The following is a 14,859-nucleotide window of genomic DNA, read 5'->3' on the forward strand; positions in this document are numbered from 1 at the left end:
TCTTAAGTATTTTCATAACCAGAAATTCCTTAAACAGCCACTGAAATGAAACTACCTCTATGGTTAAACATCACTAGGGAAAATTTCACTGCAATAGAACTAGAAATTCAGCTTACGAGTGTCAAAGAATACAATGTTGAAATAATACTACATCTGTTATTTTAACCATGAACACAGGTAAATACCCACAAAGTAACTTGGCCCAACCAGATAGCATTTTTCTCTTCTGAAAATTGCCACAGGATCGTCAATAACCATAAACTGCTTTAAACCTTATTTCACATTTCATTCAAAAACTTGTGCCTACAGCAGCAAAATAACTTTTGACAGAGTGCCTAGGCAATAGCTCGATACTGAATACAATATAAAAGTTAAATCCATCTAATGAGCAGCATGACTCCCATCCTGTCCTGGATTTTCCTAGGAAAATTTCTGTCACAGTACTGACCATATCATTCCCTTCTTAGTTTGTGAGATTTGATGAGATATGGAATGTACTGTTTCAATGTCTGGTAAAAAGCAAAAAACCCTATACTTCAATACTTCACTAATCATCAGTACAGATTGATGGTTAGATTTTCATAAATTTGACACAAATTTAGCATTCCTAAGGCTAAATTAGACGTAACCACAAACATACTAAAACTTTTCATATAGCTTTTAAGAACACTTACTCATTCTGACTAATCTTCTATTAGTGTCTATATTAGGTATGAATAGATGATCATGATTAATACACTAAATTTGCACAATGTGTTTAACACAAAACTTCTAAAACTGCTTTTTTAGTAACTTGCTATGAAGTGTACTAAGCCCTTTTTCTTAACTCTCCCAGAGGATTTCTATGCTGTGTTTTGAAGAGATGTACAATTCTGAGCCTGTGAAGCCAATGCAACAGTGCCAACATGCAATGCTGCCTTAAAAACCTCCTCTCCAATGTTGTTAAACCTTTCACAAGCCTCATATGTGGTCAGAGAATTAACCAGGTAATTCCACTTAAGCTCCTCGCTTGCTTAAGCAGACATGCATTCTTGCTCCAGAGTCAATCCATTCATAGTTGCTATCCTTTTATCATTCTTTGTATCTCTATAGATTAAGGGTTTAACATCATAGTTCAAAAAACATTTCTGTTTTGGTAAAGAAAATAAAATGCAGGTGTCATATCCAGGAAAAAAAACGGAAAAGGAAAATAGAGGAAAAGAAACCAGAATGCAACTCTCAGACAGTAAAGCATTTCAAATAGTTTCTTTGTAGAGTTTCATCCAACACAACCTCTTGGTCTTTCCATAAAAATATGAGAAAAATATTTCCAAAGTCAATATTCCACAGTTCATGTTGTCATCTGCCATGATGTTAATGTCATCATTCAGATCCAGCTCTGCCCAAATGAGAAGATGGACCTTAATATTGTTCATCAGATCCCAAGGCCACCTTCTCTCCTGGTTTGTACAGGCCCAGTGACAACTTAATCATCTATACAAAAGGGAGAAATGCCAAAGACAGAAACTAATTCTTATTTCTATACTCCTGGGATACAAAAGAACTCAAGTTCAATTACCTTCCAAGAGCACAGGTAAGACTTTTAACCTTTTTCTCCAGACTCTAGACAAAAACCAAGAAGCTTAAGAGCAGTGCTACTTCCCCCTCCCTGTTTTCAGTATGTCTAAGTCTCCACATTCCAATGCCAAAATTCTAGTCACAGCATTGGTTAAGATCTTGCTTCAATTTCTAGTGCTTTCAAAAAAACACAGTAATAATGTAAATGTATAATAGAGAAGGAAAGAAGAGAAAGGCAGAAGTTCCCAAATCAAACAGTTCATCCTTAATATTTGTATGAAAACCTGTATCTGACAATTCCAAAACATCATGCCATTCCAAGCTAACAAAGAAACCCTGTTAGAAGGGGGAATTATAAAGGTGTTAAGAAATTTGGGTTCTTTCAATTGTTCAGTGCTTCACTGATTTACTGATTTCTTTGTTAGTCTAAAAGACAGTGCAACCTCCATGTCCTTGAACTTTAAATTGATATTTCGAATGACTTTACTAAATCTAAGTCTAAAGCTAAATAGGTAAAGCACTGCAAACATCAGGAAAAACTTGCTACCTTGTAGGGCATCCTTCTCCCCAGCTGTTCTTACTTACTGTGCAATTAGTATGAAGCCGTCTGTTCTACTGGATATACTTTTGTTTCCACAGTCAAATTACAACACGAGGCATTTCAGGCAAACTACATTATTTCCTAACAATCCCAACGAGCTAATATGATCAAATATTCATGCATGTGCTTAAAAACATCTCTACCATTGCAAAGCTCGAAGAGATGAAAAAGAAAGTAACCAAGTTAGCAAAGCAACTAGATAAGCAGAGCAGTGATGGTGACTCACCCGAGTTGGGGTCAGAATTGCCATCAGCTTCAGTCCTCTTGTCCGGTGAAGCCTGGTCATAGAATTCGTCCTGCGGCTGAACCAGAGGGAGAGGGTGTGAGATCAGGGTTCCACCACCCACTGGCTCGTGGTCTCCCAGACCACTGTCACTGCAGCTTTCCTGGGAGCCATCGGGGAGGTGAAATGTAACACGGCGCTGGGACTACAAAGAAGAGCACAGGACACACTGATTAGTGCCCTTCTTTTCTGCTCTCTTGACTATTTTTTTTTTTAACTTTTGACATACAGATAGATCCCTAGAAATGCTTATGAAGCAATTGCTATTATCATGTTTGCGGTTTGGTTTGTCTTTTTTTTATTTTTGGCTTGCTTATAGATGGGAAATTGGCAGATGGGAGAACCAAATTTCAAAGGTCTATACGTGCTCATCTGTGAAGTAAACTTATAAGAAATTGATCAGTGGAAAATTAGGTATATTTCTCATAATTTTCAAAACATTATCTATAAAAAAACTCTCTCTGAGAAGCAGAAACCGTTGCAAAGTAGGTTATGAAAAACAAATGACATCTGAAAATTTCGTAAGTATATATTTCTGAGGTTAAAATCTGTACTAGCACTATTCAAACTGGGAAAAAAAAGACATCCACCAAGCTAAACAAGCCCATAAAAATGGCCGTCATCTTTCAGGAATAGTAGCATGAAAAAATAGCTATCTATAAGGATATTTAACTGATAGCAGTTATGTTCCTAAAATGGATAACTAGGATTGATAATATATCTGTGAGATCACAGTGGTCAGCAAAGAATCACAGAATGCAACGACAGAATAAACAATTACTGCTTTAGTAAGACAAATAAAAATAAAACAGCACAGAGTTTGTACAAGAGAACACAGGGATTGAGAGGCAGAATTACACATTTCACTGAACGTCTTAAAAAAAGAAACGCATAGCCATCTCAAAAGAAAAAAAAATAAAAAAAACCTTCAGTGTACACTTATGTTAGCAAACCATTATTGATTTTGAACCTCTCTCATCTGGAGAAATAATCTGACTTTTGAATTGTGGCCACAGAATGATACTGTGATTCCCCAAGAGCTTCAGAGCTGATAGCACTGCTGCAAATTGTTTAGCAGCCATGACTGTGGGATTCATGAAAGGAATGCTACAGGTCTTCATGGATCAAAACACTGCACCTTTGAAGGATCGGAAACAACTAGTTTAAGAGTATCTCAAGAGAGTGGTTAAATTAAGTTAAGCACATCTTCCCACAAAAACAAGTTTCAGGAGCTTCAGCGGTCTGGTTTGCTAGATTAATTTAGGATAAAGTAGAGATTCACAAAGTTCATCTTAAGCATCGTAACTGTATAGTTTAGTAGTTACTTCTTATCAATATTAGTCATCTGAAATTTATGGGGTATATCTAAGCTAACGATTCAAGATTTCTACAGAGCCAGAAGAAAAAGAAACATTAGGAAAATATTACAACAGGTATCTTTCACTAGTTGAGATTTTTTAAAGTAGTTAAAATCAGGTGTCCTGTATCCATCCTGAAAATTTCCCCCCCTCCTCTTTTTCATTTTTCTTTTAATGAGAAAAACCTCAAGGTAATAGTACTAACTGTATGTTTGCTTATTAAAGACTATTTGTTAATGGTAATTGCTACCATTTTATATGATGATCAATATACTCTACCAAGTTTCTTTTTATTAATCTCCCTTGGGTGGACATAGTTGATTAAGTCAACTTTAGATTACTGTGTTATTCAGTATAGAAATAAATGTAATATTATTTGCTCTTGGCTGTGATTTTATAATTAGTATTTTGCTTTTAAGTTCCTTTTCTAGCTTTAGGAGTAGAATCCAGCTGTAGAAAACCAAATAGATCCTCTGAGTCATTGGATGCACTCATTACATCAACAGAGAACCTAACTATATATGTCACTAAGAAAAACTTTTATCTTACACTTAGCTACTTTTTCTTATGACTTTTTTGTTCTGGAACTACCGTCCTAAACAAGTTTTAGTCACTAGCAGGTTCTTCCCCTTCAATATGAGCAAAATAGAAATGTAGCTAACTACACAACTTAAAATCTTCTCTTTCTGCAACTACTTTCAGAAATATAAATTTGGAGATCTGTTTTTCCAAGCTAAGAATTAATGTCGCTGGTAAAGTGAGCAAGAGGCAAACTGTGGTGGTGCATCCTCCCCATCCCCACCCCCCTCCCCAGGTCACACTATGATCTGAGGAGATTGCTTTCATTTAAACTTAAAAGACTCTATAAGAAGGCATGAATGTTTGAGAAAATTAAGCCCTAAAATAGGGGAGGAGATGACAAATTCAGTTTTAGGTTCTGCAAAATTATAAAACCCCTATAATTAATTAACCACCTAAATAAACAGAAGAATACGTAATTACAAGAATGTCCTATTTCATGAGTTATATAGTAAAAATACTGATCTTCGGTAACAAAAATTCTTCATACTAGCTGAAATCTGCTCTGACTCTATACTGACAGTGACAGGGACTGGTCAGCCAGTAAAATGACACAGGCCTAACACTAATACTGGCAACTTCTCGGCTGATAGTAGTATCACTTTTTAAATCCATACTTTAAATGATGAGAGAAAAGTATATTGTCTTGCTTTTCTGAGCCACTGTAGCATAGTGATCTGCCTTGGAATGTGGTCAAACTCAAATAATGCCCTATTTTGCAAGCTATCAGTGGTGGGCTGAGAGGCTCAGTCATGTGCTGGTTTTGGCATTGAATTATGCTGAAAGCTGTCTGGCTCAGAAACTCCAAATTAAGATCCTGATAGTGAGGCAAAGATTTGGCAGATAAGCTGCTAAGGAGACCTGGAGACATATGACTGGCAGTCAATCACTATATACTGTAAAAGTCCACTCTACTTTCATACAGTTGGGTTCCTCTAATATATTCCTTCTTGGAGTGTGTGTATGAAGCTTTCTCCCTTGGAGAAGCCCCTTCAAGGATACTCCTCGAGGCTGAGTAAAAGAGATCTGCCCATGAGCATTGGTGTGGTGAGTTGTATCAATCTCTACTTAATAATTGTTTATTTTTGCCAGCTTTATGTAATTGCTTTGATATTGTGCACTATACCTATACTATACATTGCTAGTAGTTTTAGCTTTTAAACTCTGTAGTAGATAACTCTGATTAAGATATTTCATCTAATAATTTGTCATATAAATAATAAATTAATTCATCTCTGTGGGACAGAGTTACTTAAACCATTGAAAAAGTCTGGGGCTGAGACTGGATCCAGTGACACCTAAATTAATCTCCGAGAAGTTTAGAAAGCAAGGGGGATCTTTCTGCACCCCATGACTCAACAGCAGGCTTCTCTAATAAACTTTCTCCAAAGTTCCCATTCTCACCCACAACAGCCACCTAGCCAAGGAACCCACAAACCATTAAAAAGGATTATAAAAAAATAAGGGTCATGTAAACAGTGATCCAGTTCCAGACATGATGGAGGGACAATATGCAGTCCATAAAGAAACTTTAGATTAAATCGTGCCATCAAAACAATGAGGGGAGCAAGCCTCCCACAAAAAGAGACCCAAAGCAAACACTTAAGCTTAGGCATATCAATAATTGCAAGGAAAGACTGTCCTCAACATACTGAGAGCTTATGATAAGTGTTAAGTAATGTGATATGTGGCCACTGCCTCCACTGCCCAGTCCAGAAGCCTCCTGCTGGAGCCCAGCCTGGGATCTCTGCACTAGGAACGCTGCTGCAGTACCAAGACTGAGCATGTATCACAGACACGCACATGGATACAGATTTGGCCACAGCTGTGGCTACACAGACAGCCTCAGACAAGACTTTGCGTCCAGCAGCCCCCACATTCAGAACTCACACCAGTCACAGGCACACAGGGACACACCCCCTCCTCCTATTGGGCTGTCTGAGGCAGAAAGGCACAAGTGCAGCGCACACACCACACTCTCCCGGTTCACAAGCACACACCTTTACAGATCTCCCTAGCACCAGCACAGCCCCTTTGCCTGTCCAGCATGCCTGTCCAGATCCTAGACCCCCTTACCAACCCCACAGGTCCCCAGCTCACCACTGGGTGCTCACTGTTCATATGCAGCACCCACACACTTGTCCCTCTGGCAGGACACAATCATGGGTCCCCCAAATACCAGCATTGCCCCACTGCCTGCCAGATACCCCCACCCAGACCTGGGGCCTCCCATTCCTGGCTGGTCCAGCTTGGACTTTGCCAGTGAATCCACACAAACACACCATGCACAGTTGGCTTGGGCAAGCTACACAGACTCTCCTCCAGAAGCTGGCATTTGGAACATGGGATGTGACACACAGTCCAGATCCAGCACTGAGCCCCTCACTGAGTGCTCACTGAATTTCTTGTCTCCACAACAGCAGAGACAGGGACTCTTCTTTCAGAAGAAAATTCAACATGCTTAGACAATGTTCGTGTTTATTGACTCTCTCGTGCAACCAAATCCAGCTTTGAATTCTTTTTACCTAAAGACGGAATCAAGTTATTCTGAGTAATGAGGTTTATAGTTGGTACAACACTGGGACTAATGATAACAAGTAATTACAAATTTAATTATGCTAAAACATACGTGGGATTATACACAGCATGAGGTAAGGTTATGGTTCAGGTCCCAACACTTGGCCAAAATTCACATCTAAAATCTGTGACATACTCAATCCTGAACAAACATTTGGTGGGGGGGGAATAGGGGTTTTCGTCAGGTCCTGAAAAAATCCAGTCCTTATTTTTAATCAGGAAATATCACATCATTGTTATGTGAAACCCAAAACTGAAAGGAGAATTCAGTCAAAGTAATATAATTTTAACCTGTGTCAAAGTAATTTCAATATGTAATTCAGAACAATTCGACTCAATGGACTGAGTTTAAAATTCAGGAAAACAGTTAGTATCAGTTATATGGACTCATTCTCCTTTAATCACCTAGTGCAGCTCATCTAGGTGAAGCATGACTTCACACCCACAAGAGATACACCATCTCAGATGGTGATAATGAATAGCAAACTTCTGTGCTGAAAATAGGACAGTTCAAGCATAACAGCAACACTTTTTTTTCCTGTTTTTGGACCAGGTGGTCAGCCAGCCAACACTTTTTTAACATAGTAACAACAAAATTATATCAAATCAAAAGATACATTAAACCAGTCTGGCTCCTTTTTTCTGGCTATAACAAAGTCAAATAGGTGCCTACTACTTCCTAACAACTGTAATTTGTGAAATTACTAAGTATAAGCAATAGCTGTGGTAATTTAAAATGCCAATAAAAATAGCAACAAAAACCCTGGTTTTAGAGATGAAGAATGGATGGCAGAGGGTGGAGATATTCTAAACTTACTGATCAAGTACAGAAAAGTAAAACTTGTGCTTGACATATTTCACTTTTCTTCCATACAATACTGTATTTGGAGATACTGAAAACACTTAAAAATATATTTGTGTTGCAGCTTGTCATTTTTCCTTCAACATACTCTCCTGTTCTATTTTTCTCACTCCTTCTTAATATGAGGAATTTAATGGTGCCCAGTGACAGAACAGGTAATCATGGGCACAAACTGAAACATGGGAGGTTCTGAACATCAGGAAACTTTTTTTACTTGGAGAGTGACTGAGCACTGGCACAAGTGGTCTACATATGCTATGTAGTCTCCCTCCTTGGGGATATTCAAAAGCTATCTGGACACAGTTCTGGACAAGCAGCTGTAATTATCCCTGCTTGATCAAGGGGTTGACTAGATGCCCTCCATCCAGGGGTTGACTAGATGTCCTCCAGAGGCCCTGTCCAATCTCAGCTATTCTGTGATTCTGTGATTCTGTCAGTTCTAGCCGAAAAGAAAATCTGGAAGTATTTGGAGTAATTTCATATTTTTTTCCAGAGCAGAAAACATAATCTTGTACTGGAATACCTTATTTTTGACAATCTTAGCTGTATAGAATGTATTCTGACACCACAATTTGTAATTTCATTCCATACAAATCTATGGCACTGGAAAAGTTGCATAGAGCATTATATTTACAATACTGACATCCTTACTTACCCAAAAGAATTGGTAGAAATTGTACCCCAGCACTGATTTCTAGAAAAGGTAGGCCAATACCAGTGAGGTTTGGGCACTACTTATGAGACTAGGCTTTTTTGCTGCTGTCCTATTCCCCGGACACACACACATGCACGGGTAGAAGTGGGCTGCAAATAATATAAGGTATTTTGTTCACCTGAGTGCTAAAAGCCTGAAGTACAGGAAAAATCAGGACATGTAATATCGAGTGTTTGAAATGTCCTGTGGCAGGTGAGTTTTGAGCTGTGTTGGAAACACAACTTTAACGTAGGAAGTATAAGCGTTAGGTTTCAAAATTGTTCCGTTTTTTCCATGGTACACTAGCTTCTAAAATGCATTTTATTTCCAATTATGTGCTTGAATCATACAGCAAATTACAGAAATCAGCATTACGAGGAGATTTTGCTTCTTTTTTATTCCAAGAACCAAACCTTCAAGCTTTGTGGAACTATTCTATTGTTTTTGCTAATCAGGGATCCCAGAAATAATTATACTATTGTTCCATTGCTGAATGTCTCACAGGAACAAATTTGGCTACAGATCCTATCCATTGTTATAAACCAAGCTGTAATTAAAAAAACATTTCTACACTGGGTAGTTGGAAATAGAACCTGCTGAATTTTAACCAGCCGAGTTGCATTTTGAGTTTACAAATTATCTACTTTAAACTTCTTCACTCAATACAGTTGTGAATTAAAAGCCTTGATTTCTCTCCTTGATTTTCCAGACAGGCAGAAGCCATTAAAACATCCCTTTCACAGCAAGACAAATTAAACTTTACAGAATGGGATGTAGGTTTGCGTATCAGAATATATATTCAAGCATGACATGTTTTTAATTGTCATTGAAATATTTTATTTCAGATATGGAGATTTTGCATCAACAAAAACTATTTCCCTTTCTTTTCTGAACTATTATGGTATATTTTGTGTTAAGATGACAAAGAACTATTATGAAGGAAAAACAACTTCAAAGAAAACATTCTGGGAATACTTTCCTTATGGAAAGATTGTTGATATGGAGGCTTAAAAGCAAAACTTGACAAAAAAATTACCTTTATTATGGAAAATAAACAGAAGAATCAACGCATGACATAATTTACTGAAACCCCACTCATTAATAAAAAAGTCCGAAGAGAAGCATATTAAAATAAAATCAAGTGTAAACAATAGACAAATACCCTAAAAAGCCCATTGGTTATTGATGATTAAATGATGATTAAATGATGATTATGGAGAAGATATTGTTTGACCTCAAGTTTGCGAAAATACTGTAAAGACACAAGAAAAAATTATGCTTAATTCCAAATGTCTTTGTGGAAGATGTCTGTTTCATAAAATTTGTTCCTTCCAAAACAAAGATTCCTAGTTCGTGTACTAAAACATGGATTTAATTTTTTTTATGAGATCAAGCCTGTAAATGGAGGGCAAGTCACAAAAACAGATTAGTTAACAGTTTTGACAAAACATATCTATGTTTGTATTTGCTCCACAGAAAGAACTGGCAAGGTCTTTAAATTAACATATGGTTGCTGTAGTAGTTTGTTTTATAAAGAAACAATGCTTTTATGTTTTTCAGTTCTGATTGACTGACTGGAAGGCCCCTAAAATATACAATCTACATTCTCTTCCAGTTTGGAAAGATAAATCAAAGACTGCTGTAGCGTATCTCACAAGAAGTCCACAAAGCACCTCAAACAGGGCTTTGTATAACTCAGCTTGCTCTTACACACCTTCCTCTTTCATGTTTCACTGAATCTCACAAAAGAATGTAAATCTGAGATAAAATCAATCTACTTTCTTAGTGAAAGCCACACTTGCTTTTCCCTTATAATCTTGGCTCAAGTCTGTGTTATGCACAAATTGTGCAGTAGATCCCTGCAATTTGCTAAAAGAAATTTCTTGCCTGCTGCTAAACTAAACTTCCTCATGCAGTCCCCTTGGCAGTCCTTATTCAAGGATCCTGCTTGCATCACAGGATAATCCATTCTCTATGCCCATCTTGATATCTTACCCATAGAACCAAGATAATGCAGATAGATAAGGTTTTGGCCAATCTTTCAAGCTAAACTAAGAATGAAAAAAAGAAAAAGCAATTGATACAGCTTCTTCATGCTACTTCTTCATACCATGATACCCATATAAATAGCTGGAGTGCCTCAGTATTTACTTCTTTTTCCCCTTAAGGTAACAGTGTAGGTATTGATTTCAGAATGTAAATTGTTGTTATCCCCGACAATCATTTGATTTCTTCTGCTCAGTTTCTCAGTACTAAAATTTCATAGAAATCTGTAAAATATACTGTAATATATTAAAAGGAAACATAAATATAATTACCTATTACATTGCTCGTGCTACTTAGGCTGCACAGAACTGGTCTTTTCATAATGGTGAAAAATATTATTTATTACAGTCTGATGCATGACTGGGTAGGAAATGACAGCATGAGGGTCCCAAGCACTTTTAAACATGGAGAACCAAAAGCCTGTCTGGTTGGAGACTTGTTTTAGTTTTTCAGAGACAGTGAATGAAGAAAAACCTGCAGTCAAATCCTGTGGTTTCCATTATCTTATGAGGCAACATTACACTGTTCCTATGTTTATTTAGTGATGTTCCTTCATTTTATTTCATGAAACCATAGTCTTTATTCCATAAATTCTTCCTGGGTTTTGTTGAATTTTTTTGGTTTTAATTGGACATTCAAAAGACCAACAAACACATTCAAAAGACACTAAACACAGGACTATCACATGTTTTAAGTTTTACCTTCCTAATATCCACCTAAAAGGCAAATAGTCCTCTTCTTAGTAAGTATTGCTATCTACCTAAAATCATCTTGGCTACAAGGTAAATTTGACATAACAAGAAAGCTAAGTGTTACAATTTAATCTAGTCTAAATCAGAGTATTACCTTGTTCAGCTTTGGAGTCTGGTAAAACACTAATAAATTTTGAACATTTTAAATATTAGCCCCCATCCTCCTGAATTAATTGTCTGAGACTCAGAAAATCAGTTCTAAGTCTACGATTATTAAAATTAATATCTCAGATGCATGGAAAGGAAAGTGGAAACTTCTGTACACGATACAACATAAAAGGAAATATCAATGTGTGTTGCCAGTAGGAAACTAAGCTCATATTCAGAAACATTATTCACCCAAATGGCTAGACGTTAGTAGACCATGTTAGCTGGATACATTTATTACATGTTTCTTACCAGAAACTATGTGGGAAAAAATCCTGAGAAAGGACTCATTAAAAATGGAAGAAATTTGTATATGCCTATTAAAAATTAAAAATTAATGGCAGAAGAAAGACAGCTCTAATGAACATTCATGCCATCCTAAAAGATATACAATTGTAAAATAACAGTAACATGCCTTTTTGAAAGGCTTGTACTCAATCATTGACTATAGATGACAAGGTAAACTTAGGGCATGTATTAGAAGATGTAACGCAGATTAATTCTTTTGACAACTCTGTTGTTATAACCCTTGACATTAGAGAGACATGAAGTTCAGAGCCTTCAAATTTAAATGCCCCAAATTAACCTACCTAGATCTTGCACTATGTTCATAACTATTTAGGCACCTGACTTTAGATATTCAACACTTAAAATTTTAGCTGTGTTTAATAAAAGTATTTAAGATGCAAGACCCTGAAGAAAACAGATCTCATTGACAAAAAGATACTAGACTGACTTGCTCACATATAAAAATTTAGTTGTGATAAAATTATATTTTATGTGAACTTTAGTAATTTAAAGACTTCAGTGATCTTCAATTTATTTATTTAGTTTGGTTTTGGTGATGAGCTACTCCCAGCATGACAGATAATGCACATTACAAGTGTGCTCAATTGAAGGAGCATTTCAGAAGCACTGTACCAATTACAACAATAACCAGCATAACTTCTCTACACTCTGCAAAGTTTTACATCAGTAAAAGCATGTGTTGAACAATAATGCATATAAGGTACTAAATGTAGAAACAGCTGTTGCTGAGATTTAACAAGTTAAATTATAATAATATATTTACCCTGATTTACATTCTATAAAATTCATCCAGCTCCTGTAATGTGAACAGGGCAATAAAGTTTCAGGGACTTACTTTTACCTACAAATTACATTTTCAAATGTGAGAAGAAACAATTGAGAATTTTTCGTATCTCAGGGCTGAACAATATCTGGAAGCTGCTTATAAAAGTAACCCTATTATTGTCATATATGAAAAAATTGACTGGTATATTTGCATTTACATGTATAATGTTAACATAAATTATGTTTATAGTATTTAATGAGTTACAGAAGTATTCCACCAACTCAGGTTTATTAATTAAATTGAATAAACTGATACGTGTAGTATGATGTCAACAATCATTACTGACACTGCATCTTACTGTTGAAGCCTAAAATTACTGTGTTACAGAAGTACTGTGTATTTATGATTTCATCACCGTCAGTAACTAGAGCAGATATGCAGAGTTCTGCAGTGCCAGGAAGCAGGAAACTTTACAGTGATCTTCAGGAAAAAGAAAGATGTGATAAAAACTCCTTTAGTATTCTGTTCCATCAGCATTCTTTAGTACTGCACATAACCTTGGAAATCAAGCAGGCCATGGATCTTGTGTGAAGGTAGCAATCTTTTGTCTGGGGTGATGCAGCCCTTGCTCTATGTCAGAATTAATCTCAGGATTTGAATGGTTTCATTTTAATAATGCATATAAAAAGAAGAGAAATATAATTTTAAATCCACAGATTTAGCAACAAATGACCAGTGTCCACTAGGAAGTTTGTACCAAAGAGCTTTAAGGGTAGTCACTGATTTAAACCAAAAAAAAAAAAAAAGGGGGGGGGGGGGGAAGAAAATCTGAAGGCCTTTAAATGATCGCACTCCAAACTAACCAGTGTTCATAGTAACATCATGATGGCAGTCTTCACTTTTATTTATGTGAGTTTGAGGAAATTCAATTAAGAAGATTATATTGATCCTCAATAAAGCAAGGCTTAACAAATGCAGGGAAAAAAGCGGAATTCTCATAATGATTCTAAGGATATCGTATTAGCATGCGGACAGGAGGAGGGCAAGGAAGGAGGCTGTTGGAGAATAGTACATTAGGACATTGCTTCCTGAACTAGTAGTGGCATGTATGGGTATCTGTCACTGTCAGCTCACTGGGTTACAATTAATTCTGAGTCAGCAGTCATGTCTTCTCCTACAAGCACAGAAAGCAGAAATGGCCGCAGCGCTGCTCTTTGAGGACAAGAACATCTGCATGCAGTTGTATGTCTGTTAACACAAGCAACACTAAAGCTGTCACATTAGATAAATGGATCCACATTGGAGAAACTGAGAGGGGACATGACTGTCAAGGATAATATGGTTAAGCTAGTGCATTCTGGGAGAGATGCAGTTTCGAGAATATTTTAATTTTTAAACTGATATTATTATGCCAATTGATTGCACACACTATAAGCTAATTAAAACACCTCTGTTAACATATCTGCAACTCAGATAGAAAAAGAATTAGACAATAATGTATTTCCACCATAAAAACATATGTTTTCTTACTTGGGACAGGATGTCCTTAAGAACTGCTTTACTAACAACAATTTTCTGAATTTATTTTAGTTTTGGTTTTTTGTTTGGTTTTTTCCTTTTTTGGTTTTTTTTTGTTTGTTTGTTTTAATTTGAACTCCCATAGCTTTGGAGCTTTCATTTTGCATATGCAGACATGCGATACAGAAAATGAAAATTTAAAAAATCCCCATCTTTTCACTGAGGATTCTTCAGCGAACAATGCATATAAAAAATACTGACTACAAACTTCTCTTCCAGCACATATAACACCTATGTATATCTGCCTTGCAATATCTTATGATGTCAAAGCCTGGAAATCTAAATCCACAGAGAATTATAATTATTTTCTGTGGCTGAATGTTTTTGGGGTTTTTTTGTGTTGCTTTGATAATGGGTCTTTCATTCCTGTGCCATGTTAACTGTTGGGGCAAGTCTCTGCTACATGAAATTATAATCCCAAATAAAACACAGAATCAAGAATAAGCCTGTGAAGGTGCTTCCACACAGAAGTTTCTATAGAAAAAAGGATGTATCAGCAGCTTAGCCAGGAGAGATAAAACCTCATTAACAAACAGGATGAAAAAGGAAAGAGGAAAAAAAAAAATACCTCTTGCATGGAAATCAGCTGTGTGACGGTGGTATTGCTGTACTATCAAAACAGCAGATACTCTCAGTGGGATCTTACTGTGAGAAAAAACAGGTAGGATGTATTTTCTGCTGGCCTCAAGCAGAAGTCAAATTAGACCTGACAAGAATCACTATTATTATTAGACTCCATCCAATTTTCAG

At 36.5% G+C, this 14,859-nt stretch overlaps 1 protein-coding gene across 2 annotated transcripts in view; it reads right to left on the reverse strand.

Annotated features, from left to right (window-relative positions):
* Positions 1-14,859, reverse strand: part of PCDH9 (protocadherin 9) — a gene marked incomplete at both ends in the record, with an annotated part of 672,945 nt that overhangs the window by 232,924 nt on the left and 425,162 nt on the right. Inside the window, one exon of one of the 2 annotated variants that reach the window (XM_082277402.1) lies at positions 2,385-2,460. In XM_082277402.1, the coding sequence (XP_082133528.1) occupies positions 2,385-2,460 (76 nt within the window). Of the gene's footprint in view, positions 1-2,384; positions 2,587-14,859 lie in introns of both variants that reach the window. The other variant, XM_082277401.1, reaches the window with a different exon arrangement.

Source organism: Coloeus monedula, assembly GCF_965178545.1.
Source record: "Coloeus monedula genome assembly, chromosome: 3".
NCBI classification, from domain to species: domain Eukaryota; kingdom Metazoa; phylum Chordata; class Aves; order Passeriformes; family Corvidae; genus Coloeus; species Coloeus monedula.